The sequence below is a fragment of the Phyllostomus discolor genome, chromosome 5, assembly GCF_004126475.2.
Source record: "Phyllostomus discolor isolate MPI-MPIP mPhyDis1 chromosome 5, mPhyDis1.pri.v3, whole genome shotgun sequence".
NCBI classification, from domain to species: Eukaryota; Metazoa; Chordata; class Mammalia; order Chiroptera; family Phyllostomidae; genus Phyllostomus; species Phyllostomus discolor.
Window position 1 is genome coordinate 121,836,156 of NC_040907.2, and position 27,847 is coordinate 121,864,002.

A 27,847-nucleotide genomic window follows, 5' to 3' on the forward strand; every position below is an offset into this window, starting at 1 on the left:
TATTTGGCACCCAGGATTTTAACTAACGACATCTCAGCGCCCTATCAACCTGATCTGCCTCAGAGCTCCCTAGTCAACCTCTGGTGGTGTATGCCCAAACAAGTTTCTTCACTCCTTCAACTTGATACCCTTGGTCACCTCCCCCAAAGGCCTCCTCTGATTCTCAGTTCCTCAGGAACTTTCACTTCTATCACTTTTGTACTCGGTACTATCCTGTTACACTGACGGCCCTCTCACCCTCTCACATATGCCCCAGGGGGTCTCAGCAGAAATGGTAGTGATGAGAAAGAAGCTTAGTAAATTTTTCTCTCTGACCTAGGTCCCGGGACCCTAGATGCAGGTCTTGGTCCCCGCTGGGCGAAGTTCCGAGCGCAGCCACCAGATGGCACCCAGCTGGCTTGGGCAGAGCTTGCAGTAAGGCCATGAGACCGCCAGATGATGCTCCATACCGCATCCTGCCGGCAGTGCCGGGACCAGGTGGAAAGTGAAAGGCCTGAGGGTCCGAGTGCGGTCCTGGTATCCCCAGCGCTAGTAACCTTTCCACCGCCGCCTTCTGCGAACGCCATGATCCAGCCCATGCCCCGGCTCTCTGTGCCCGCGGCGCTGGCCCTGGGATCAGCCGCTCTAGGCGCTGCCTTCGCCACCGGCCTTTTCCTGGGTGAGTAGGAACGAGCCTGCAGGTCCCTCCGCAGAGGCCCTGCGGGCAGGGCTGGCGCGGGAAGCACAGCCTTGGAATACCCGAGGCTGGCTCTGGCTAAGGCTCACCCATGGTGCCCCGGAGTCCCAGGCCCTGACTTAGTACCCCTCCCGGCAGGGAGATGGTGCCCTCCATGGCAATCTCGGCGACAGAAGCGCCTGCTGCCCCCCGAGGACAGCCCCCTGTGGCAGTATCTGCTGAGCCGTTCCTTGCGGGAGCATCCGGCCTTACGGAGCCTGCGGCTGGTCAGCAGGGCCGAGGGCGGGACCAGGAACCCACCACCGGCCCTGCGGACCCCACGTGGTTGCATGACCTTGGGTTAGGCACGGACCTTGGTTTCCGCGCTCTTTAGCCCAGTCGCGGTGGGCGTTCCCTTCGAGGGCGTTCCTCTAGACCCCGCCCACAGACACGCCCACGGGGGGAGGTCCTGAACTCGGGGCCGGCGAGGCTTACTGGCAGAGCTGCAGCGACCCTCTCCCCTCCCACACGTACACACAGCTGACTCTGGAGCAGCCGCTGGGGGATTCCATGATGACCTGTGAGCAGGCCCAGCTTCTGGCCAACCTGGCGCGACTCATTAAGGCCAAGAAGGCACTGGACCTGGGTAGGGCACGCGGCCGTGATCACTGGATGTCTAAGTCACCAGCCATCTCCCCACTGTGGCCTGAGCCTATCTGTGTCCCTGTCCCCAGGTACTTTCACAGGCTACTCAGCCTTAGCATTGGCCCTGGCACTGCCCCCGACTGGGCATGTGGTGACCTGTGAGGTGAACCCGGGGCCCCCAGAGCTGGGGCGGCCCCTGTGGCGGCAGGTGAGTGTCCCTCATCAGGCCCTGGGAACCCAGCCACTCCACTCCCAGCTCTGGGAGAAGGGACGTGCTGGTTCTGACCCGACTCCTTCCTCAGGCTGAAGAGGAGCACAAGATCGACCTTCGGTTGAAGCCCGCCCTGGATACCCTGGGTGAGCATGGTGTGGAAGGGGCTTTGGCGCCATATCCCAAATGGGGCCATCAGGTGTCAGCTAGTAACCAGGTCCTACGGATGGGCTTGGGGCAATAACAGCCCCCCACGCCCAGCCTCAGGGTATGCAGCCACATGCAAGGTAGCAGGGCTGGCGTCCTTGAGGCCGGAGTCCCTGAGTGGTCACGGCACCTAGACTGACCTGGGCAGGGGCTTCCAGCCACTGGGCCTGCGAACTCAGCCACATCTGCCCATCCCTCCCCCGCAAGATGAGCTCCTTGACGCAGGCGAGGCTGGCACCTTTGACATGGCCGTGGTGGATGCCGACAAGGAGAACTGCACCGCATACTACGAGCGGTGCCTACAGCTGCTGCGGCCTGGAGGCGTCCTTGCTGTCCTCAGTGTAAGGGATAGCCTAAGGGGAGAAAAGATGCTCTCGGGCTGGGAATCCTACCCCTTGGCTCCTCCCCATGCCCCGCCCCTGGACCCCCTGGACCCCAAAGCCCCAAGCAGTATTCACCTCAGCTCCTCCCTCGAGGTATTCATGCAGAGTTCTCACTCCCCTCCCCCTGAAGGCCCCGCCCCCGTGATGCCCCGCCCTCCACAGGTCTTGTGGCGTGGAAAAGTGTTGCAACCCCAACCGGGAGATCTGGAAACCGAGTGCGTGCGAAACCTGAATGAGCGCATCCTGCGGGACGCCAGAGTCCACATCAGCCTCTTGCCCCTGGGCGACGGCCTCACTTTGGCCTTCAAAATCTAAGATTGGCCCTTAACGATGGGATCAATGGAGGGAACCCGGAAACCCCAGCACTCTACCCAGAGTTTTAAATGTCAATAAAGTGGGTCCTGGACAATCTTATGAGCTTCCATGCAGCACTGAAGTGGGGTAGCAAGGGAAGGCCCAGCCAGGCTGCTTCTTGAGCAAAAGTGAGCCTTAAGGTTAGATGTTCATCCCCTCCCTGGCACAGTCCTGATGGCCACGTGGCACCAGGGCTGTGGCCTAACCCTAGGAGCCACCAGCTGGATGGAGGCAGGATTTAGTTTTAATTGGCCTGGCCACATGCAATTTGACAGAAAACCCAACTACACAGGTTTGCCTCTATTCCACAGTCTGAGGGCCAGATGCTGGGTAGAGACCAACCTGGTCTCCTTCCATCTCTTCCTAGGAGGCTCAAGTGAATGAAGTTTGGTCTCAGTGCAGCTGGGACTAGTGGGGAAGCCATACCTGGGATCTGACAACAGGACTTGTAGGGGAGTAACTTATGCCAGTTCAGCGGTCACTTAACCATGTTTTCTCATAACTGCTAGCTCGGCCTCACCTCTGTGAGCCAGTCCACTTGACTTAGACATTAAGACCTCAAGGTCCATATAAGTATATATCCTGTCTTCCCCCTGAAGTCCTGAAGGTGAGGGATTGGGTGGGATCACTGGCCAGAGAGGTGTGAAGCAGACAAGCCTGTAAGTAGGAATTGGTATGGCAATTTTTAACAGGTGCTTCAGAGGGAAGTTAGACTTTAAAACACCAACATCTATGAGTGGAGGTGGACATGGAGCCAGGTGCTCTTCTGTTTCAAACCTACATAAATCCTCCAGGATGTCCATGTCTCAGGCAGAAATACCATAAGCCTATAATATACAACCAGGTTTTGCTACCACCTGGATAGTGGTGGTGTACCTGGAGGCTGCTAGAAGCAGAAACACATGAATCCACAGGTGGCAACTTGCGTAAGTAATCCTACAGGTCCTGGATATACCTTGTATTGGGTTGGCCAAAGTTCATTTCATTTTTTTCCCATACAGTGGCTCTCGTAGTGCTTAGTCATCTTTAATTTCATTCAAAACAATTGTTAGGACTGTATTGTGACACTGTCATTGGCATGCATTAAAAAAATCAAAATTTTTGCGCAGCCATTTTAATATTAAAGATGGAAGAAAATATGCAACACTTTTGGCTCATTATGCTTTATTTCAAGAAAGGTAAAAATACAAGTGAAGCATAAAAAAGATTTGTGCAGTATATGGAGAAGATGCTGTGACTTATCAAATGTGTCAAATGTGACTTGCAAAGTCTCATTACTACTGACATTTTGGCCAAATACAGTAAATTCTTTGCTGGGAGGCTGTCATATGCATTGAAAAACATTTAGCAGCAACCCTGGCCTCTCCCTACCCACTAGAAACCAATGGCAGAAGATAGCTGACATACTCAATATCCAAATCAATACAAGTTACTGGTGAAAAGGAAAAATATGTCTTTTAGCCTTGGCTGGTGTGGCTCAGTGTATTGAGTGCCAGCTTACAAACCAAAGGGTCGCTGGTTTGATTCCCAGGCAAGGCACATACATGCCTGGGTTGTGGTCCAGGTCCCCACTTGGGGGCACACAAGAGGCAACAAACACATTGATGTTTTTCTTCCTTCCTCTCTAGAAATAAAATCTTTTTAAAAAGAAAAAGAAAAATGTGTCTCTTATGGAAAAAACTAAGTGGACTTTTTGGCCAACCCAAACCTACCGAGTATTTCGGAGAACACTCAGACACCTGGCTATAAACCTACCTTTCTCTCCCACTCATAAAAGCACATTAAGATGCATATGGGTGGATAGGTACAATTTTCTCTGGGCAGGTCCTTGACATTGACCAACTGTTAACTTATTTGTGCCACATTTCACAACACATGCTTACAGCTCAGTCCAGAGCCAGAGTGCTGGACTGGGTGAACTCCTGCCACAGCATGAGGGGCAGCCACCAGGTAGCTCAGGGGCAGCAGGCCATCCAGGGAACTGTAGCTGTTATAAGGTCGAGTAACCAAGTTTCCTCCCCACCCGAGCACCACCAGCAGTTTGAGTTTGCCCATTTACTTCATACTTATGTATCCAGAATGTGCAGGTGGTGCTTTCTCGGGCATCTTTTCCTGTTTTTCTTCCTACCTAGCAATAGGTCCTGACTCAAATAAACTGATTCAAATTCCACTTTCTGCCATTAAGTCATGTGTGTCGGAGTCACATGGACCATTCCAGCCAGTCCCTTAGGACAAAAAGTGAGACCAGGAGTCTTTGTGCACCCCCAGGATACCTGTGTGGAAAGCTTACTTAGGCTTCTACTTTCTCATCACATTCTTCTTGACCAGGAAATTTTCAACAAGATATCACTTTTTGGGTAATGAGTCTCATAGTATTACATTTTAATCTGTTCTCTATCACGCTTCAAACTGTACTTCAAGTCTATAATATGAATTTGTTGAACAAGTCTCCCCCTCCTCTAACCTCTGTTCCCATCCTTCAAACTAATTCTCCCATCAAAAAAAGCCTGCTCTTTCCTACTTTTCCAACCAAAATTACATATTAATTTCTATCAATCAGCCCAAGTCCAGATGAAGGTCAATGGCTACACAGACTGAAGGCATTGCCTCTGGTCCCAAACTCAAGGCCAAGCTTTTCAGTCAGGACAATGACTAACGACCTGTCACAGTCCCTCTGGATCCGGTACTGTCTACCCCTACTTCATCTCCCTACACCCAGTCTCATCCCGCCTACCTAGTTCCACAGCTACCACTCACAGGGGTATGGCGTGTGTTCATAGTTTCCAGCACCATCCTTCACTTACTCTCCAACCCTTCCTGGGGTTAACAATGACCCAACGTTAATTTTGCACAAACTTACAAGCTGAAGATGTAAAGCCATATATCCTCTTATTTTATTGTAGTCTAAAAGGCTCACAAAGTTACTCTAAGAACACAGGGGAGTTTGTGGCACAGATTTTGGTAAAGAGCAAAATGCTCACTGGAAAAAAATTATTAGCTAGATATCCAGGGAGATTTGACCCTAGCTAGCAAATTTTTAATTCTGCAAATACTTGGAGTCATTAATTATGTATACTTGTTTTATTCATAATTTGTCATGTCTTAGGGTACCAAAAGTGATTCTAATGGTTGCTATTTAACAAAAGAAATTTTAACCTCATCTTAAATCCATTGATCCATTTCATTCAATGGCAGTGCTCAATGTGAAAAGGAACATAAAAACAAACATGCACACGACTGCACAATTTTCATAAAGGTCTATTTCATTATTGGTGGGTAGCTCATTGAACAGTTAAATACATTTAAATAATGTATAGGAGGCTGCACGACGGCAGCACTGGTAACTAGACAGACAACCAATTCAACTAGAAACCAGCTAACAAGTAACTGTAAATATTTAAAACACAGCTCTTGTGTAGCTCATCCTTTGTTTTGATCACCTTCTTGGAGGGAAAAAAGCCTGCTGGTCACACTGGAAATATATTAAGGCCAAATCTTCTGATATCCATTCCCAGAGGTTTCTTTCAGCTGGATTAAGCCTCCAACTCCAGGGCAAGCCCAAGTTTGTGGCCTCCAGCATTAATGCTCTTCCCATCTACCAGCGCAGACAGTGTGAGCTTCACACCTGTAAATGAAAGCAGACAACCATGACATGCAGGAAACACCCCGTGGGGCTCCGCAGGCCTTTAGTAACTCCAGAGCTTGCCTGTCACTTTTCCTCAGCCTGTCAGATGACCTACTAGTGCCAGCCACCAGAGGGCACTTGGGAGTATCTGAGATACCAGAGAGAATTCTGTTGGCATCAAGTAACAGAGCACAAAAATGGAAATAATAAAGTTCAAAGACCTCTAGAAAATACAATAGTGTTCAACATACTATCAGACTAAAAGACAATCATAATTGAGTTCTGGAAAGGAAAAACTAAAACATTTTTTGGGGACAAGTGGAGAAATCTGAAGACACTGTAGTACATACCAGGCATTATCAATGTTTATTTTCCTAGCTGTGACAATGCTTACTGTATTTATGAAGAAAAATGTCTTACTAGGATATCCATGCTGGGGCTGATGTGTTTACATGTCTGTAAAACTTACATTTCAATAATTCATCAGGGCATGTGAAAACAAAGGATTACATATGCAGACATGGAAAGGTAAAATAAATATGGTAAATGTTGTAATTGGTGAATGTGGGGAAGGGGATATGGATGTTCATGGTAGTATTCTTTTCTTTAGGTTTCAAAATGGTCAAAATAAAAAGTCTGGGTGAAAATCCCTATTTGGAGGCAGCAAAAGATCCAAGTGCCTTGGAACCTTACTGTCCAAACAGTGGTTCAAGCACCAGGAACACACTGGCATCACCTAAGAGCTTGTTAGAAAGATAGAATTCCTCATCCCAGGCCTATAAAAACAGAATTTGCATTTAGTAAGATGTCCCAGGTGATTCAGGCACACACTGAAGTCTGGTAAGTACTGCTCTAGAAAACACAGCGAGGCTCAAAATAATGTTAAGTAAATGAGATTAGAGACCCCCCCCCCAAAAAAAAAACAATAAGTGAACTCTGAAGAAATAAAAATTACTGTAGGACATTTCAGGGACCAGTGAGGAAACCGAGCAGAAAATGAATGCGGAGCGACAACACGGCATCACTGCCCACTTCCTTGGGGGTGATGACCGCACGGAGCTGCGCAGAGCAGCAGACTGTTCTCAGGAGAGACAGGCTCCAGCATTTAGGGAAGTGTCCTGACAGCTGCAACTTCCAAACAGCCCAGCAAATAAAGAAGGTAAAAAAGAACTATAAAATTTTGGTCGAAAGTAAATATGTGTTCATTGTACATGCCTATCAATTTTGTATGCTTAAAGGGTTTGCAAAACAAGAAAACTAATTTTTAAAACACTATCAAGAAAAATCCTACTTTATCAAGAATACTTACCAGGCCTCAGAGTCTGAGTGTAGCCCACTCCAATTAAACTAGAGTTGTTGACTTTTGCCTAAAACAAAATGCAAAAACTTAAGAAAATTTTTGAAAGGAGACAAAGCCCCTACATGTTTCCCTAGCAAGCAATTATGAAGTGTTCAGCCTTTTTATTCACATAATAAAAACGTAGTATTGTTATTAAGCCAAACAAAAACCAGGTGCCATTTAATTCTTTTTTTTTTTTAACTGGCTGATTTTAGAGAGGGAGGGAGAGAAATAGCGATTTGTTGTTCCACTTATTTATGCATTCAGTGGTTGATTCTCGCATGTGCCCTGAATGGGGATCAAACCCACAACCCTGGCATCAGGACAATGCTCTAAAAAACTGAGCTATCCAGCCAGGTCTTAATTCTTGACCATTAAACTCAAAACCAAATTGTCAGTACAACAAAATACTCATGACATCTACTGGAATGTGCCCACAATACCCCCATGCTGTCCACAGAGCACAAGAGCCTAAGCACGCTCATAAGAAGTCATCCACGTTAAGTCTGACCTAACACAACAAAAGCACACCAAAATGCAGCTAATGGAAATCCACCAGGCTCACTAGCTGTATGACATATGCAGCCTCAAAGTGTGAGATGTGAAGTTTAACTTCATGACTTTCACACATACTACTTTCAGGGGTTGTCCTAAATAATCAAAACCATCAATATTCAAAATCTCCAAATGGCAAGTAGTCCCTCTAAGAACAAAACTGACTAAATCCTGTATCTCTCGTTCATGCCTCTGGGTTTTGGCTGTCTACAACCAGACTACACTTGAAAAGACGTTCCAGTGGAGTGTCACTACCAATCCACTACCTTGCACAATTCCTCTTTTAGAATTTAGTCACAGACCTTCAGGGGCTGAAAGGAGAACAAGACACAGTGAGGAGGAGCTCCACTCTCTCCCACTACTAACGTTATGCCATCTCCAGGGCCTATTTGCTCTTCACTCTTCAGCACTGAGTAGTGCTATAGTCAAAAGGTAACAAAACAGCCTTTGACTTCAAAACAGACTTGGAAATGATTTGGTGTCTACACTCTTGTAGAAAGTGTAACATCAAAATAGCCCAATCCAGAGAAAGAAATGATGTAACTATGTAGGCAAAAGTTACATAAATTGCACTTATATTCAGTTGGCACTACAGCCAAGCCTTCATGAGTCACCAATGATGACCATGTGAGTTGTCTCAGAAAGAAATGCACCACCAGTAACCACCTTGTGCCCAACAAATCTAAGGGCCTCAGGAAAATACAAGTTCCTACTACTTTAGAGGGAAAGCATGAAATTGTGATGCAGCACTAAGCAACGCTTCAGGTGATGCCTGAATCAGGCATCAGCAGCACTTCTTAGGTGGGAAATGACAGACAGATTTTCAAATAATCCCTAGGAATCACTCAATGACACACAGGTCCCAAGTTCCCTTCTCATTTTAGAATAAAAGAGAGCTGCATCTTCTACTGGCTTTAAATCTGCGATGGTGCCATAAACATCCATTGGAAGAGAATAACAATGTAGCTACAATGTACTGGGTGAATCCTGAGGGTATTTTTTGCTTTGGTACAGTTAGAAACAGAGACGGGAAAAGTAAATGAATCATTCACTGCCTTCCCAATGGGAAAAGCATTCTGGGTGCTTCTCATTCTCTCATTACAACTCTGCTAAGTTAAAACAAAAATGGGATCTAAAACTTAACTGCCTAAATTATGAAAACATTGTCCTCAGAAATGAAGATTACTTCATGTAACAATGCTCATGAAGGTTGAACTTTCTTCCATCCCCGTACACTGGGTACAGGCAGTCCCTGACGTATAAACAACTGACACACAGAAACAGCTACTGGCTGATCTGCCTGAAACTGGAGCCAGCCCCTCTACACCCTGACATACCACACACTCCCTCCTACCCCAACCCACTATGACTGAAGGGAGAAAAAGCCTAAAGACAAGGTGACCATCCCACCCAGCTAACCTGGTGGGAGTGTTCCCTGGAATGCAAGACTTCCAAGGCTAAAGCCAGACAGAATAGGCCCAAGCAAAACAAGGTGAGCTGTGCACTAGCTGCTCACCATAGACAGGAAGGAAATCAAAAGACATGCAGTCCAGTCCTGGCTCTACTCCTCCCTACCCTCCCTCCCTCCCTAGTAATGGTACAAGTTCTTTCTCCAAGTTTTTGGTTTCTTCATCTGCAAAATGGCATGTATACCACTGAGCACTTAGCTCAAATCTGAAGATACTTTATAAACCATAAAAATACAAAGTCAAGTATCAGCTGAAGTACTTACTCCTCAGCAGGAGTAAGAACTGCCCAGGACCCAAATCACTGTCTTCCTTAAGCTTAGACAGGCTTAGGGCTCAGGGTTACTATTTACACACTTTTGGGGCTAAATTCCTATGGCCTGGATACCAAACTTCTAACACTGTCTCCATCTTTTTAAAAAACAGTATTCAAAATTCTAACCCAATACGTGTATAAACTGGGGTAGTGTGAACTACAGTTCACATTCTCAACATAATATATGCAAAGAGTAATTCCCACAACCAAAAGCCCCACTTATTCTAAGCCCACAGTAGTACTCACAGAAATGGAAGCAGTGGGATCCAACTGATACTTAGCAGCAATGCCAAAGCGAGTGCAGTTGGTACCTGATGTCCAAGCAAGGTTTACTGAAGTGTCAAGATCTTCACATACTTTCTGGTAAATTGAGCCTCCAAATTCTGTGCCATCATTGCTACATTTTAAATAAACCAAGGAAAGACAATGTAGTATGTCTAAGGCACTAGGTTGACATTGTAGTAGCATCACATTTAAATGAAAGCTACTGCTCACATGGGTCTCTAACATTCCACTGAAAATTCTCATTTTAAAAGGTCTTTTTCCAACTATTGTCCAAAAACAAGGACTGGTCGAACCATGCTACATCCATCCAGTGGAATTACAAGCCACTAACAATCATGCTATAGAATGAATACATAATGCTATAGGAAAATGATCAAAATGTCTGAAGGAAGAAAAGGGTTATAAAACAGCCTTTTCAGTATGCATTTTATATATACACATATATAAAAAGGTAAAACACCAAAACATTAACAATTAACGAAGATTATACACCTATGTGGTAGGATTATGGAAAATTTTTATTGTTTTCTTTGTTCTTCTATTATTTACCAATGCATTCTTTTTTTATAAGGGAAAAAATTATTTTGAGTCCTTTTGACATATATATCGATTTTGGGTTAAAAACATCATACATTTTAGGAAATCCTTTCAAACCAGGACCTCAAACAGCACAAACCAGTAAGTCAAATAAATACACTGGTAAGAATCTGACAATGCCTTAGCCTATTCTAAAAATGCAAAGCACACCAAGCCTCGTATGAAATGAAAATTTATTCTCTCAGGACCAAAAGTCAGACTAACATTTTTAACTATTCACTTTTGATGGGCACCCTAGAAATGCTCAAGGATGATCTTTTTCTGTTAAGAGAAATCCTTTAGGTTTAGCGTACATTAAGAAATAACAGGAGACATCAGTATCACCCTGAGGTCCTCCACTGTAACACCCCACAAAGGAAACACTCACACATTAGTGTGTAGCTGGAAGTCCCCAGTCCTGTAGCCCACTGCGAAGTTATTCCTTGTCAGCTTTGATTTGGCACTGTCAAAGGTCATCTGGTATCCAGCAAGCCAGCCCTCGTAACCAAAGACAGCTGAACCATGGATTGCAGGTCCAGCAAAATCAAAGTCAACATCGCAACCAAGGTTTATACATTCCCTCTTGTAAGAAGACTTGATTTTACCACTTTTCTTTCTGGAAAAAAAACAAACTAACTTACAACTGATGCGAGTGGGAAAGATTTACATAACTTCTGCACAGAGGGCACAAAACAGACTTAAATAAACTACAGTATAACTAGAGTAAAAAGTAGCAGATGGGGATAAATGGTAATGAAAAAATATAATAAAAAATAATTTTTTAAAAGTACCAGTCATAAGAGGTGAAAATATATATTTATATTTGTGTATATAAATAAATATATTTACTTCGTTTCTGAGATATAAATTTCTCACAAACTAGAAGACAAGGGCACATGGGGTAACTAGACTGCCACAGGAAGGCTGCCACAAGGAAGGCTGCTTTGCACAACAGGCAGTCTGTCACAAAAGCATATTGGAAACACGTTAATCACCCAAGTTAATGCCACCATGAAAAGAGGCAAATATTTGAAGGCAAGCCAACAACGAACAGCAACCACAGTGTTCATACTTCGAAGGCACAGAGGTTTGCCACAAGGCATCTGGGTGAGCTATCAAACAGTCAAGATGCATCTTTCATCTGGGGAGGTGAACACATAGCACAGTGCACAGATGACGTGCTGTGGAACTGTGCACCTGAAACCTGTATGATTTTGTTAGCCAGTGTCACCCCAATACATTCAATAACAAGGAAAGTAAGTATAAATAAATAAGTAAATAAATAAGCATGCATCTTTCCTAAATATACAGAAGAGAAATACCTTTAAATATAAAGCAGATACAAATAACCATGCTTACCCAGTGTTTGGTGAAAAAGTGGTATCAAATGTTAGTTTCAAACCCTGACAAATCTGTTGAAAGAAATAGAATGTTTTCAGCTTTATTTCCTTTTTGAAATACAAAAATAAGGTAATTAATACTAAAGCACATTTTCAAAATGTTACCTGGTCTTCAATTGCAATTTCCGTGCCCAGAGTGTTATCAGTGTTCCACTTCTCTGTGAAAGTCAGACCATACTCACACCATTTATATTTGGTCTCCAAGGTCCCAGTAACTTTACCAGTGTCTGTATTTGACGAACCAGATGTTGAGAATTCCTATTAAGATAATAAATAACTTCATGAACTTTCTTACAAACACTTAGGACTCTAACTTCCACATGCAAAAAACAACAACAAAAAACACACACAACCCACTTCACTTAATCCTTTTCCTCTAGCTTGCCAAATATTCCTACCTCTACTACTCAGTACATACAAGAGTGAAAAATTAGCCTGTAAATTAACTGCCACCTTAGAGCTGACATTTCCAACTAATCACAGGTTAATTTGTATCTAATTCTCAAGTGAACAAACTGTACACCTTTCAAGGAAACTTATGAGGTGATATATTTGGGATTCAAAAATCACTGGGAGGTGGGGAAGGAGTGAATGTTTTGGCTCTGCATCCAGTCTATCAGTGTATCTGATATTGAACAAAACACTCAATAAGTCACTATGGTTATCACACATAAGATCATTACAATCAAAGTTTATAATAACACATGCTCTACTTATTATGAAATGTTTCCTGAAAGTCCTTAAAAGGAAAGTATCCCATGTAGGAAGTCATGCCAGGAACAAATGATTGCTTTTCTAAATTCTTAGGTAGTCCCAACATTCTGTTTCTGTGAGATAAAAAGGATCTTCACCAGGTTTCATGCCTTTCCAACCATCTTCCAGTCTCATTAAAAAGAGGGGGGAAAGAAGGGGGAAGGAATTACAGGAGATTTACTGTACAACTGGTTTATCATGCATAATATAAACTATAGTATGTATAATAGATATCAATAGAAAAATAACCTATGTATAGGGGTAATTTTAAGTGTATTATATAATCTTATGTTTGTAGCAAACATAAAGAACTTACAAATCCATAATTGCACACCAACTACGAAAGCATAATGTGGAGGGGGACTTATCTGAAATTTAAGTTCTGCTGCAGACAATCCAGAAATCTAATAATCTTTTAGAGCTCAGTATATAGGCAGGCAACTGAAATCTTCCAAGATAAAATATTAAAAAACCTTCTGAGGATTCTGACTCACAATTTGTCTGCTAACAATGCTTATATGCTTTGCCCACTGGAAAGCCAAGTCTAAAGACAGCTGATGTGAACTAAGAGAATTTCTACCTGAAATTGTGATACCTGCAAAAGTGAGGAAATATCAAAAACTGTGCTAGCAACAGAAAAGGCCAATCACCCTTCACTTAGAAAATAGAACATTTGTATAACTACTGTTCTACAGTGAAACAGACTCAAAAGCCTTAGGTCTGGTATACAATCTCCTGAAATTAAATGTTTTCATTAACAGGAATTTCAAGTCAAAGCTTGGCACTCAATGTCCATACTAAAGAACATTAGTATTAGGTTAGGAAAGAACACTGGATGTAAAATTAGGAGTCCTGACATCCACGTGTCATTCACTAAAGGAGTAATACTGAGGAGCTCAGATCCTTCATTTCATCACCAGACACCAAGCTCCTACCTCCTGGGGCAGCCTGAACATCTCCACAGCTCAGGTAAGAAAACAGAACCAGCCATTAACGGACTTTATCTAGGGCCAGGTACATATTACAAGATCAGTACCACACTTGTTGAGTTATACATATTAACTAGAAACAAAAACATACTATATATAATCCAGCTCCTAGACATTCTTCATGATCTTAAACCTAAACTCATAAAACTTTTCTTAACCATGTCCACAATAAGCCCTTCTTTTCCAACAAAGACTTTGACATATCAAACTATGTAATACTAATATACTTTTCTAATTGTTCCCCCACTTAAAGTTTATTTTGTCTCTCCAACCAGCAAACAAGCTTTTTAAACACAGGACTCTGTCTTTTACTTTAAAAAAAAAAGTAAGGCCTTTCACGTTTCAACAAATGCACTGCAAGTGTTTATAAGGGGCTTCAATAGATTAAGAGTGAGAACACACAAAAAAAATAAACACTAAGTCACCCTAACCGGTGTGGCTCAGTGGAATGGGCATCATCCTGAGAACCAAATTGTCGCCAGTTTAATTCCCCATCAGGGCACATGCCTGGGACTGGCCAGGTCCCCCGCCCCAGTCAGGGGTGTGGGAGAGGCAACTGATCAATGTATCTTTCACACATTGCTGTTTCTCTTCTTCTCTCCCTCTCTCTAAAAGTAAATAAAATCTTTAAAAATAAATAAGTAAATAAAATAAATACTAAGATGCTGCTCTGAAACCTATTACAATAAATAAGTTGCCCAACCACAATGCACATTCAGGCTTCTTTTCAGATTAAAGAAACCAAATGACATACCTGACAAATATAAAAGCCCAGAAACCCAATTCTAGGCATTAAACTACAACACAATCTTAATAAGTTTCATGTACTAAGGGAATTAAGAGCCACACAAGAATTTATCAAAATAACCAAAAATATTCAACACATACACACTATACCCATCCCCCAAACAATCTCGAAACAAAAATTTTAGAGGGAGAAAAAGAAAATCAAACAATTAAATTTTACTTTACTCCCTTTGAGGGAATTTTGATAAGCAGAATCAGGACATCAAATACCTAAAATACTAACCTCTTTTAAAATACTCAAATCAAGATTCTCTAAATTCACAAAATACATATGGAAATCTTCCCCAAGGAAGGCTGCTAGAATACCACCATTATATAAATAGTACACTCCAATTAAGAGTTACTGAATGTTAGCCCTCAACAGGCGGCTCAGTATCAGCTCAGTTGGAAGCATCATCCCACACACCAAAGGGTTGCAGGTTCGATCACTCAGGGCATGTACAGGAGGTAACCAATCCATGTTTCTCACATCTGTTGTTTCCCTCCATCTCTTTCTCTCTCCCTCCACCCCCTCCCTTCCTCCTTCCTCTCTGCCTAAAATCAACATGTCCTTGGGTGAGGATTTTTTAAAAAAAGAGTTGCTAAATACTTTTATGTCCGGAATTCTTAATGCTTTTAACAGGCACTGAAAGAAAGGGTTATGACCTGGCTGGCATGGCTCTGCAGACTAAGGACCCAACTGCAAAGCAAAGGGTCACCAGTTTGATTCCCAATCAGGACACATGCCTGTGTTGCAGGACAGGTCCTCAGTTGGGGGCGCACCAAAGACAAACACACATAAATGTTTCTCTTCCACTCTTTCTCCCTCCCTTCCCCTCTCTCTAAAAATAAACAAAATCTTTTTTTAAAAAAGTATTACAAATCTAGGAATAAGATTTGGTAAAAGAATCAAGAAATAAAGCATTTTAAAAAAAGTTATGAAAAAGTATAACAGGTTTCCTGCCTTCAAGTAATCTTACTGAGTCCCACATGACCAGTCTTTACTGAGCTCCTTGTACATACGCAGTAATATGGAAAAAGATCACAAGAAAAAAGACCAAAGCCAAAATAAATCAAATTACATGCAAATCCCTTGAAATTAACTTCTGTTTTTTCTTTACAATAAAATGGGTCAACATCTTTGTTTTGAGCATCTCTGGGTACACAATTATAGAAGGTTCCTCAGAACTTATCAGACACTTAACACTCACCACGCCACTGCATGACTTTGTTTTCACGTCCAGTTTCACCAACCCAAAACCTGAGAAAGCAAATTATAACCAAATGACTCTTTCGTATAAAAAATGCATACCAACAAGTTGACTATATTAAAAAAAAAAAAAAAGGTCAAGAACTCAAACATTGCTCAGGGAGATAAAATGTATGCTGAAACACAATACTTGAGGAAAAACTTTGAATTATTCTATGTTAACTTGACATGTAAAGGACAAAACAATCCTGCAGCTTTGCCTAGTGTTTTGGTGCACCATCCAGCACCAAAAATAAAACAAAATAACTTCCAAACCACTTTCAAACCTAAAAGCAGAGAGTCAATTCAACTTAAATCTCAGAATGGCCAACAGTTTATTATGATAGACATTCAGAATATTTACCCCAAAGGAATTATCTCCCTTTGGGATTAATAATCTAAATAACTGGGAGAATAATCTAAAGTATAAAACAGGGAGGGTTGTGTGTGTGCATGGACCCAAATCTTTAAAAACCCAAATTCACTCGAGAAAGCCCAAATCTGATTGACAGGGGTCACCTCCACAAAAGTAAAAACCATAAAACATAATAATAATAATAATCCTAGTCAACCAAGGCCTAAGCTACATCTAAAGGAAATGAAAGCACAGATTTTTTTAAAGGTAAAATCCTTGAACTATAGTTTGAAAATATAGGAGGAAACTGGGATGGAAGGTGATGCAGACTGTTAGAGAATTATTGTAACAGAAATTTTACCTAAAATGTATCCAACAGAAGAATTAATGCAGCAAGATATTTAAAACTTAAACAAATTAATAATTTCACGAAGCAATCCAAACACACATTTTCACTTCTGATCTAAAAAAATTTAAAAAGTTCTTACCAAATCCTTTGTTGAAAATATCTCTGGCAGCTTTGCCAAGGTCAGCATATGATGGAGGGATACACATTGCTGGTGGGAGGAAACATTCCAACGTTAGTGTTCCCATTCTCCACTGTCTGTCCCAGGACTAGATGATGACCCACTGCTATTCTTGCTATCTTTAAATTCAAGCAGTCCAATAAAAAAGGAATAAATAGAATAAAAAAGAAAAATAGATAAATTCAAGCACTCCAATTTGTTGATGTATTTTTGATTCCACCAAAAGTGACAATAAAACTGTGCTGTAAGGATCCATGAAAGAGAGATCACCAACGAAGGCTTATTTCTAAATGGGTAACTCCAGCATGTTACTATACAAAGTTGGGAAATTCCTTCCAAAATAGAAAAACAGACTTTCTGTTCCCTCCCCTCCTCAGACAGGCCCAGAACAAAGAATCAAACACATACACATATACACCTATCCTTATAGATGTATCAGCCACAATTCACTGGAAAGGGCTGATTTAACCAAACGATAAAATCAAAACCTAAAACAAGGTCGTCTTCCCTAATATAACCTTTAGTATCCTCACTGAGGTCAAAACTAACGTTCTGAAGTGGGAAGAGAAAGATACCTAATACTCTGATAATTTAAAAACTGGAACTTAATGGCCACCTATGTTCCACTCAAGGGTCTACATCACTTAAATATCAAATGGCACTTTAAACATATTAATATGATACTGAAGTCCTCAGCCAATGCTATGAGGGTTAAGGGCAAGCAAACTGAGTTTGTAACACCAGCTCATTCATTCTACAAAATGAGTCCACGCCCTTAGGAGCACGTGTAATGACCTTGCTCTCGAACAGGGCAGTTACTACTTCCTCTAAAAATGACTGATTCAATCGTCCAAAAACCGAATCCAACTACTAATAACTTTTTGCTTTTGAGTTCGTCAAAGGCTCGTCCAAAAGCCGAAGGTGAATGCAGCCACAGACCAAATCCCCTGGTGTAGTCCCTTTTTCCGAAATCCAGCAGCCCAGCCCCTCTTCCGCAGAGCCAGGGAATCAAGACGGGGGCAGTGACTACCGAAAAGGCCAAATTTTCAAATCCTTGGGGGTATATGGGGGCAGGAGGATGCGGTAAGAAGTAGTTGCAGTTATCTGGTGGAAAGGCTTCGACTCCAGGGACACCACCGCCCCATCCCGCAGAGATCCCTACTCTACTCACGCCGCGCGCAGGTCGATCCATAGGTTGCCATGGCGAGGCTCCGGGGAAAGGTGATCTGCAGGGAGGACAAGAAGTGCGGTCAGCAGGAGTTAAGAAGGGGTTTAAGAAGCCAAAAGAGGTTTTCAGGCAGAGAGGGACTAGGGGCCGCGGGACAGCGCGGCCATCTTAGGGAACCAGAGCCGACCCCGAGTCCCGCTCAGGCCTTCTCCTTGGCCGCCGGGGTCTAGGCCCCCCAAGTGGCAGTAAGATGGGAGCCGCGGTACCTAGTGGTCTCCAGAGGGGGGCCGTCGCCGCCGTTCGGCACGCTCGGGGTTGGGCTGCGGCTGCCGCGACTGGAGGGCGAAGTGAAGGAGACACCGTTCCGCCCGCCGCAACCCTGCCCTCCCCCCTCCTGGACCCCGCCTCTGTTGCCCGGGCTCTCCACGGCGCCTGTCCCCGCAGCGCCTCCCGCTGCCTACTCCAACCTTCTCCGGAACGGCCACGGGGATCGATGACACCTCCGCTCCCTGGGTGGGCTGCCTCGGTTCGTCAGCAGGGACCAGCAAAAGGTAGAAGCTGCAGGACCTCCGGTCAGGCAGTGACGAGGCCAGCCCCCGAAGCGCGGGGGGCGGGGAACGGCGGCTGTAACGCGGGGAGTGCCGCGCGCGGGCGGGGGATGGGACAGGGGCCCGCGCACGCTCGGCACGGACGGGGCGGGGCGCCCAGGGCGAGTCCGCGTGGGTCTCCGCTCGATTGGGCTCTGCAGCACGCTCAGAGGGTCACGTACATTTCTCTAACTCGTTTTCGGAGCTGTGGTTCTCAAAGTCTGCAGGCAGCTCCTGGTTGGGGCGTCTGCAAAGAGTCAGCTGAGCGTTATCCCATTTGCCGTGAACAAGTGCGTTGTGCCTCTCTGAAATGCGGTCTCTCTCCAGATCTAGGGAGAAACGAAAGGGCACAACAGTACCACCTTTAGCCCCTCGCTCCCTCTCTCCCTCCACCGGCCTCCAGAGGCGGTGTAAATGCCCTGCTGGGCGGGACTCCGCCTAAGAGGATCTCTTGGGCTGTCCTCCCTTAACGAACTGAGCACGTCTCAGGGTGCCCCGCCCCTTTTTCTAGTTCCCGCTTTAGGGCTCCTCTTCTGCGGTCTACTGGGTTTTGCGATGGGACTGCTTTACACACGGACAAAACCGGAGGCAAGCCTGCTACGAAATTTGGGGATCATGCTGACCAGACATGAGAACACTGCACTCGAGCTCCTCGGGTGTGCAGAAGAGTGAAGGAGCCAAGGAAACAGCAAAATAAGCCTCCTAAATGAGATAGAAATAGGGTCAATTGAGGCTCCTGAATCAATCGCCAATCTCAGCAATTTATCCCATCTGGACCCGTTTCCTCATCTGGAAAATGACAAGTTTAAGTGAAATGAAGAGGTGTTAAGAGCCTTTCAGCCATAGTCTGTGAAAGCATTTTCCCTCTATTTTCTCTAGCTCTGAAAACCACTGCTACTCAAACGCTGCCAAGGTTCCACCCTCCTGAACCAGGAAAAAGATAGGTAGATAGGCTTCCACAATCTAAATTCGGATTACAGCTGCCATGTAGAGTTTCTCTCCCTTGAGCAAGCCCAGCCAGCAATCTTGCCTAGTCATGGTAGGGATTATTGATGTAAAGGGTTAGAAGAATAGAGTCTTTTCTCCTAAGAGTTCAGGACCAGATCAGCTCAAGCTCAGACAGGTTGGTCTGAATCAGTCTGGCTGGGCTGGGAGCAGGTCTGCTCTGGCTATGTTTGATGCTATATCAGCTGCAGCAAAACACACCACCTCCAAGCAAAACCTAGTCTTGCCTTAGTCACTTCCATTACCTGTAGTAAGGGTTTATTCACATTGTGAACTACAGTAGTCCCTCCATATCCCTGATTTGCTTTCCATGGTTTCAGTTACCTGTTATCAAATGTGGTCTGAAATATTAAATGGTAAATCCTAGGAATAAACAGTTCCTGTTTTAAACTGTGTGCTGTTCTAAGGAACATGATGAAATCTCACTCCCATGTTGCTCCTTTCTCAGTTCCCCCTCACTCTCTCCTGCCCTGGATATGAACCACCTCTTTGTCTTGCCTGTCCATGCTAGGAACCATCTTGGTTGTCAGAGACTGTCACAGTATAGCAGCGTTAATATTCAAGTAACCCTTGTTTTCCTTAATATTGGCCTCAAAGCATGAGAGTAGTGATGCTGGCAACTCCATTATGCCAAGGAGAAGCTGCAAAGTGTATGTATGTATAGGGAAAAAATGTAGTATACACGGGGTTCAGTACTTTCCGTATTTTTGTTGCTGGTGGAAATGAGGCCCTTTGCAGAGCTACAGGGAAAGCATTCCAGGGACCCATGTACGGCAAGATAAGTTTTAGTGGTAAGACTTTATTGTGTTTGAAATGGAAGACTGTACCCAGGTTCCCAATGTCTCATCTTCACCTGTCTCACTGTCAACAGGTCCAGCCTTGTTTTCAACAAGCACAGGAGAAAGGCCAGTGTTCATAAATTCTGGGCCATTGGCCAGTCCAGTTCAGTTGCTGTCCTCATCCAGCTAGCTTAGCCTGTGTTCCCGGCTGCCCTCCAGCTGGCGCTGTGCCCAGGCCTGCGCTTGGAGTCCATGCGTGGCTACCGGACCCCAGGCAGCTATTAGAGCCACTTGGTTACTATGGAGAGAGAACGCATGAACAAACTGCAAGTGGGTGTTACTGAGAGTGAGAAAATGAAAGAGTGTGAGTGTGTGTGTATGTGCATGTGTTGACTGTGTGAGAGAGTAAAAGAGAAAGAGAGAAAAGAGAGAAACATCTTCCTTAGGTTAATTATATTACCTCAGGCTTGGGAAGAACCAGGCACCCTTTCAAACTAACCAATCAACTTTCCAATCTTTGGTGGGCTTCTGCGGGTTCCTCCCTCTAACAAATCCATTTCCTAGATCTTCTGGGTTCCTGTGTCCTTTATCCAATCCGATCTTTCCCCCAGGCTAGGCTCCGCCCCTTCTGGTTACCGTCTTCCTACTGGGCATGACTCATAGTAGAAGCACCTCCCCCTGTGCCATCTTGGCTTCTATCGAGCGTGCAGCCAGCAGAGGAATTTCTCATGCTGTTTTATCTTTCTCTCCCTAATCCTGGCCAATGACCGGTAACAGTCCCTTCTGTCCACTTCAGGGATTAGGTCCTGATGCAGCAGTCCCCTGGAGAGCCAATGAATACTGCAACTTCCTAGTGAAGCAGGCTGTGTCCAATTCATTTCCCAGTTTATTTCGCTTATTAACATCTGATTCCCTTTGCTTCCTTTGTTAATATTTAGTTACCTGTCAACAGTTTCAGGCATCCACTAGGGGCCTTGGAACCTATCCCTGGTAGATAAGGGGTGTGGATGAAAAAGGGGTTCTATGCAAAGTAACCTCACAGGGTGATCTGATCATAAATTCCTAACAGCAGATCATGGTGGGTAGTCATGTGCCAGGCATATAACTTCCCTAGCAAGCCTTGTTCATTGTTTTTGTTTTTCTAGGTTAACACACCTTTGAAGTGCCAAAAGTAATGCCTACCCCTCAAGAGAGGTAACCACTCTCAAGAGAGCACATAATCTCATTAACTATCCTGTGCTCCAATACTTGCTGTGCTTTCTCCCAACGTCATATAATCTTCCTTAAATTCCATCCTTAATTTATTTTATTTTATTTCTTTATTTTCAGAGAGGGGAAGGGAGGAAGGAAGGAAGAGAAGGAAAGAAACATCCATGTGCAAGAGAAACATCAATCAGTTGTCTCACACATCTTCAACTGGGGACCTGGCCTGCAACCCAGGCATGTGCCCTGACCAGGAATTGAACCGGCAACCTTTCAGTTCACAGGCCAGCACTCAATCCACTGAGCCACACCAGCCAAGGTCCACTCGTAATTTCAAATGTCTAAAAGAAATTGCAAAACACTTACTCTCCAGAGCATTGAGATCTTGCTTTCTGGCAATTGTCATCAGTTTTTGCTCAAATAAACTCATAAAAATTCTCTACAGGTTTGGATGTTCTTAGGTTGATGGGGCAACTACTGTATCTGCAGCATTTTTAATCCCCAGAGGATACCATTTTGCCACAAAATACTGATGTGAGGCTTCACACTCTACAAACTCAAGGAATGTGTATAATTCCTAAAATCAGAAGAGTCATAGCAAACTATTTCAAAGCTGGATTCGGTAAATACACATACATGAGTAGTTACATCCAAAGCCCTTTACCAGGGGTGTCAAACTCATTTTTGCCAGGGGCCACATCAGTATCTCGGTTGCTTTCAAAGGGCTGAATATAATTTTAGGACTACATAAGTGTAACTTTCCTTAACAGTTAAGGGAGAGCTGGGCACTGCTGCCTGGTAGAAACAAGGTGCCAGGCTGGATAAAACAAGGTGGAGGGCCGGTCCAGCCTGCAGGCCTTGTGTTTTCTGCCTGTGCTCTAGACCAGGCAGCATTAGCTGTGTCACCCATAGGGGAAGCTAAGTCCATTCAGATGCAGTGCCTGCTCTCAAGGCACTGACAGTCAAGTGTGTGTGGTGTCGAAACCTGGGAAAGGACCAAGCTTTTACCCTACTTGCATGCTAGCAAGTTAGTCTGCCGTGATTTCACAGGTTCATAAATTCTGGCAGAAGATGTGAATCTGGAAGTTCAGAGACAAAGGACTTTATTACTTGTGGCACAGCAGAGAGCATACGCTACATGTTCAAATCAGCTCCTCTTGCCCTCTGTGTTCCACAAGGGTGATGCAGACCACCCTAGGCAGAAGTTATACATACCATGTGTTTGAGTCACAGCCAAGGAATCCTGACTTTAGGAAACTCTGCCTTTTAAGGAGCTGCTAACAAACCTGCCCAACTTTTGACTCACAAAGAGACACGAGTATACTTCTCAGGGAATAAAATCTGCCCTCTGCCCTAGAGGGAGACACTACCTCTAGCTCCTAAAACAGTTTGAGATCAAAACTCTCACAAGACCTGCAGAAACACTCTGCAGAATTGTCCCACAACAAAGGATGGAGAATTTAGGAGTTGCAAGTACAATGCTAATTGTAAGCACACAGAACTGTGGTCACAGTCAGAATGAGGAAACGCACTGAAGTTTGAAAGTAGGACTTATCCAAATTAAAAAGCCAACAATAGGTCAAGGCTGGAAGGGCAAAATTCTAGAAAAAGACATGTACAAAGCCATACCAAGACTTAAGTGGCAAGAATTGTTTGGAAACCACAAGTAGTTAAGCTGGAAAAAACTATAGAAAAAGTTGAGAGATTAATCTAAAGATGTTGGCTGGAATCAAATCCTAAAGGGCTTGAAAGTAACAAGTGAGTCTAGCGTGGCTGGGAGCAACACGTTTTTTTCTTTTTCTTTCTTTTTTTTTTTTGGCTTAGGTTTTTTTCTTTCTTTGAGCAACACTTTTAAATTGAACAACTGGGAGGACAAATGTTCCGCTCACTGTGGGAAGAGACACAGGAGGAGGAACAGGTACGAGGGTAAAGAGGATAACTCAGCCCTGGCCAGCGTGGCTCATTTGATTGCTCCATTGTCCTGTAACTGAAAAGTTGTAAGTTCAATTTCCGGTCAGAGCATATACCTAGGTTTCAGGTTCATTCCCTGGTCTGGCACATATGGGAAGCAAGCAACTGATCCTTCTCTCTTGCATCAATATTTCTCTCTTTCTTTCCCTCTCTCTCTCTCTCTAAAAGCAGTGAAAAAAAAAATGTCCTGAGGTGAGGATAAAAAAATGTTTTTGAAAAAAGAGGATGATTCAATTTCAGATAAGTATGAGGAGCCAGAGGCCAAATCTAAATGGAGTTGTCCAATAAGCAGTTGTGAAGCACAAGAGAAAAAGGTCTGGGTAAGAGACACTGGCATGAAAATTTTAGTTTTAATTGTTACTCATGGGTATGATTAAACTCAATGAGAGATGGTGTAGGAAAAAAAAAAAGTAGTAGAAACCACCCAGGCTGGTATAGCTCAATGGATTGAGCGTGGGCTGCAAACCAAAAGGTCACCGGTTCAATTCCCAGTCAGGGCACATGCCTGGGTTGCAGGCCAGGTCCCCAGTGGGGACCACATGAGAGGCAACCACACATTAATGTTTCTCTCTCTCTCTTAATAAAATAAAATAAATTTTTTTAAAAATTCTTTTAAAAAAAGGTGTTTGGGGGCAAGCAGCAGAGGAGCCAATGAAGAAAACTGACCGAGAAAGAAAACACAAGAGGATGTATTCTCCTGGAAGCCAAAAGGGGAGAGCAGTGGGGGAAGGAGGACATGCTCAGCAGTGTCACATCCTGAGGAGCGGTCAAGTGAGGTAAGACAGTGGCTATAACTTAATAGCTTAAAACTACCAATATTTTATTATCCAAAAATTTCTGGATGGCAAAAGTTGGGGATGTCTTAGCTGGGTGGTTCTGGGTCAGGACCTCCCATGAGGTTTCAGTCAAGATGCTGGCTCGGGCCGTAGTCTCCGAAGGGTCGGCAGTGCCGAAGGATCCACGTCCAGGGTGGCTCCCTCATCTGGCTCTTGGCAAGAAGCCTTGGTGCCTCCCCATGTGGATCCCTCCATAGGGTGGGATCCACAGCCGGCCTCTCCCAGACCAGGTGCTCCAAGAGAGAGACTGAAGCCATCATGTCTGACATGTTCCAGCCTCAGAAAACATTTCTGCCTTATTCTCTTTGTTAGAAGTGAGTTGCTCAAACCAGCCCACACTTAAGAGGAGAGGAATTAGGCTCTACCTTTTGAAAGACATGTCAAAGAATTTGTGAATTTATTTTAAATCACCATAGTTGATATTCTGGTCACATTATTTACATCTCCCTTACATGAAAAATGCACTAACTCCCTCCCCAAACCTCCAGCCTTTACAGCATCAGCTCGAGGCTTTCCAGGCATAGCTGCGTAAGTGCAGCAACAGCAGTATAACTCCTCTTGATCTGAAGACCTATGAACAGAAGAGACAAGCTGTCTGTCCCCCACACACATACACACGTGTGATACTCACAGGATGAGAGGCAGAGGATAACTTGTTAAAGATACCTCTGGCAAGAAAGGAGGGAAACAGGACTTACAGAGGAGTCCACAGCAGTTCTGAAATGTAGCCAGGAAAAATTTGAAAGTCCTTGTATGAGTCCTATACCTATCTGTGCAAGATGAGGTCACATGGGGAGAGCCAGACCTAGGTGTACATTCCTTTTCTCCCTTTCCCAAACTCTGTCCCACGATGTCAGGTGTGCACGCCAGCCAACACATCCAAGCTGCCTCCTCCCCTCGCATACACATGCTCCTCGGATACCCCATGGGCTTAGGTGTGTGTCACTGGCTGTTCAATCCATGCTTGGGAAAAGGGCTCCAGAGAACAAGTCCCTGTAGGCCCTCAAAGCAGGCTCAGAACGGCTTCAAAAGGGAAGACAGGTATTGCACATCCAGAGTTTGGTCCAGATACAGAGAGGGCAGGCATGGCTTTGGTGGGTATGTTCCCTTGGCCCTGCAGACCTCCTTGCCCTGTGGGAATAGGCACAATCTGAGAAGAGTCAGAGTAGAGCACTGTAACTCTCTTGCCTAGGTCTAAGAGCAATACTGAGACTAGGGCCTGGGAATCTTCATGCAAATCAAATACACATTGAGATGGGGGGTGGCTATAAGCTGTGGATATGATTAGAATGTGAGGTGCTAGAATGTAAGACTTAGCAGTGGAGCATTCTAGGTGGTGAGGAGCCATGGAAGGCTGAAATAGAAGTAAAGTTCCCTGGAGCTGAGGTGGTCAGAAACCACAGGTAAGGCGAGGCTGTGGGGGCTGCCTCCTATACATCCAACACACGATGGTGGGACAGACACAGGTGGTTCCCAGGGATACTGAGGTCGCTAGGACAACAGGTAGACTGCAAACTGAGCCAGGTGCCAAAGTCCTCAGGAAACACAGTAGAATGACCAGGAAACTGGTCATAAAGGAGGGCAAGTAGAGGATGGCAGAACTGAGGGCCTGAACCTCAAAGGAGGTGATTTTATAGGCAGGTGGAGGAGTGAGGGAAGTAGCCACAGTTCCCATCCCCAGGTCCGGCCTTAAGGCTGGGGAGGGAGTGGGAGAATGAACAGTCTTCCCTGGGATCCAATATTCATAGAAAAAAGTAGTTTTGGGCTAAGGCGAGGAGAGTGAAAGAGCATTCGTGGTGAAACTGAGGACTTAGGGTGGTATGTCTTCAACGGAACAAGGTTCTAGAGGCACCACAGGAGGAGGTGCAGGGGGAGCAGGAGTGGGAGGACCAACCAGGAAGGAGGAAGCACAGACAGTGCTGGGAGGAAAACGAAGGGAAGCAGAGATGAATGAAGGGACTTAGAAGTATTTCAGGGAGTTAGGACCCATGTCTGGGTGTGAAGAACATCCTAGGGTTAACTGGGTTCAGAAGTTAAGCCAGTACCAGTGAAAAATCCCTGAAATTATGCCTAAAGGACAATGTACCCAGTTTTGCACATGCAATGCTGGCTGTCATTCTTAGGCACACTAAAGCATGAAAACCACCGATGGACTGTTGACCCGCAGCACTGGGTAGGGAAAAGGAGGAGATTATGAAGCTCTTCGAGTCACATGCAGAGTGAACTCCATTCTGATTTAGTACTTAATATGTGATGATTAAAGTATATAGTGGCGTTACAGCTTAACAGGACACAAATTAAGGGCAAATTCATGCAGTTCTTGTCGATGGATATCACTTGCAGTGATTCTGGGTTGATGCAGAGACTGCATATCATCTAATCAGCAATCTGTAATCTTCCTCAGAGTTCCAATAAGAGCACTGGTGAAACACTGTTTTGTTCCTTGGAAAAGCTCACACCTTCCTCTCTGGGAAAACTTAGCCCAAGGTGACGGGGGAAATGCAGAAAAGCTCCACTCATGAAAATCCAGGGTCTCCCATTACTCGCAGGATAAGGTCCCTGAGGTAAGGAAGATGGACCATGGTCCTCCCCTGCCTTCCCTCACGGCCAAGTTTCCCACCTCCACCTGTGCTCAGTCAGGTCACAGGCTATTCCTACCTCACAGGCAGTGATTTAGTGTCACTGCCTTCGAGTCTGCCTTGCATCCCACCTAGAATGCTTCCCTGCCCCCGCCGTTTTGAGCTGAGCCCTCCAAACCCTTTTAAAGCACATCTCAAACATATTCTCAGCCAGTTGCTTCTGGCTTACCAGCTGCAGGTTCATTTTCCTTCCTCTGAACTCCTATGACATTTGTTACTTTATGACATTTATTTCATATTTTATTAAGATTTTATGAAAGTTTCCAAACCTATAGGAAAGTTGAAAGAATTGTATAATGAACACTCATGGAATCTATTTCTACCTAGGTTCAACAATGACCACTTTGCTATATTTGCTTTACCCCATGTTTATCTCTTTCTCCATTCATCAATCCATCTCACTTTTTTGATGTGTTTCTAAGTCAGTTGCAGTTATCAGTACACTCCCCCCTAAATACTTCCGCATGCACATCATGAACTGGAATTTAGTATTTACTTATGATTTTTTAAAATAAAATTTACCTACATATCGTGCTTAAAAAAAGGCCTTCACAAAAGGTGATTGCTGCGGGGAGGAAGGTATAAGGGGACTAAATGGTAATGGGAAAATATATAACAAAGATTATATATATAAAAAGGCCTTCCACTTTCCCTGTCAAACTCTGAACAGTGAGAAGAACCATTTCTTACTCAGCTCTACCCCTGCCCACTCGCCTGTCCAACATGTAATAGCGAGGACACCATAACAACAAGCACCATCACAATAATCGTGGCTAATAAATAAGTCAGCCACTTCCTTCGCGCCAGGCACTGCGCTGCAGACTTCCAGTGCTTCATGTAATTCTGGTAACAACCCTGTGAAACGGGTGCTGTAAAGGTCCTGTCATACCTGTCACGGATAACAGGAAACATGAGCCTACAAAGATTAGGCGACTGGCCCAGGTTGAGCAGCTGGTGTTTTAAGTGGTGCAGAAGGGCAAACC

General features: G+C 44.4%; 2 protein-coding genes across 4 annotated transcripts; one reads left to right on the forward strand and one right to left on the reverse strand.

Moving 5' to 3' along the window:
• The first annotated feature begins 389 nt into the window (after positions 1-389).
• COMTD1 (catechol-O-methyltransferase domain containing 1) lies at positions 390-2,515 on the forward strand. 2 transcript variants are annotated; one of them, XM_036026764.1, is made up of 7 exons: positions 390-658; positions 815-942; positions 1,196-1,301; positions 1,390-1,508; positions 1,603-1,657; positions 1,944-2,059; positions 2,264-2,515. In XM_036026764.1, the coding sequence occupies exons 1-7, from the start codon at positions 436-438 to the stop codon at positions 2,414-2,416; spliced, it is 900 nt and encodes a 299-aa protein (XP_035882657.1). In that variant the 5' UTR covers positions 390-435; the 3' UTR covers positions 2,417-2,515. The 2 variants fall into 2 exon arrangements, with proteins under 2 accessions (XP_035882657.1, XP_028368833.2); XM_028513032.2 differs by having other exon boundaries at positions 393-658; positions 1,926-2,059.
• Positions 2,516-5,327: 2,812 nt separating this feature from the next.
• Positions 5,328-18,440, reverse strand: VDAC2 (voltage dependent anion channel 2). 2 transcript variants are annotated; one of them, XM_028511860.2, is made up of 10 exons: positions 18,312-18,440; positions 17,848-17,902; positions 16,638-16,706; positions 15,757-15,806; positions 12,123-12,275; positions 11,977-12,029; positions 11,006-11,233; positions 10,003-10,153; positions 7,390-7,447; positions 5,328-6,080 (listed from the first exon to the last, which is right to left on the reverse strand). In XM_028511860.2, the coding sequence occupies exons 2-10, from the start codon at positions 17,876-17,878 to the stop codon at positions 5,989-5,991; spliced, it is 885 nt and encodes a 294-aa protein (XP_028367661.1). In that variant the 5' UTR covers positions 17,879-17,902; positions 18,312-18,440; the 3' UTR covers positions 5,328-5,988. The 2 variants fall into 2 exon arrangements, with proteins under 2 accessions (XP_028367661.1, XP_028367660.1); XM_028511859.1 differs by lacking the exon at positions 18,312-18,440 and adding an exon at positions 18,111-18,253.
• Positions 18,441-27,847: the final 9,407 nt, after the last annotated feature.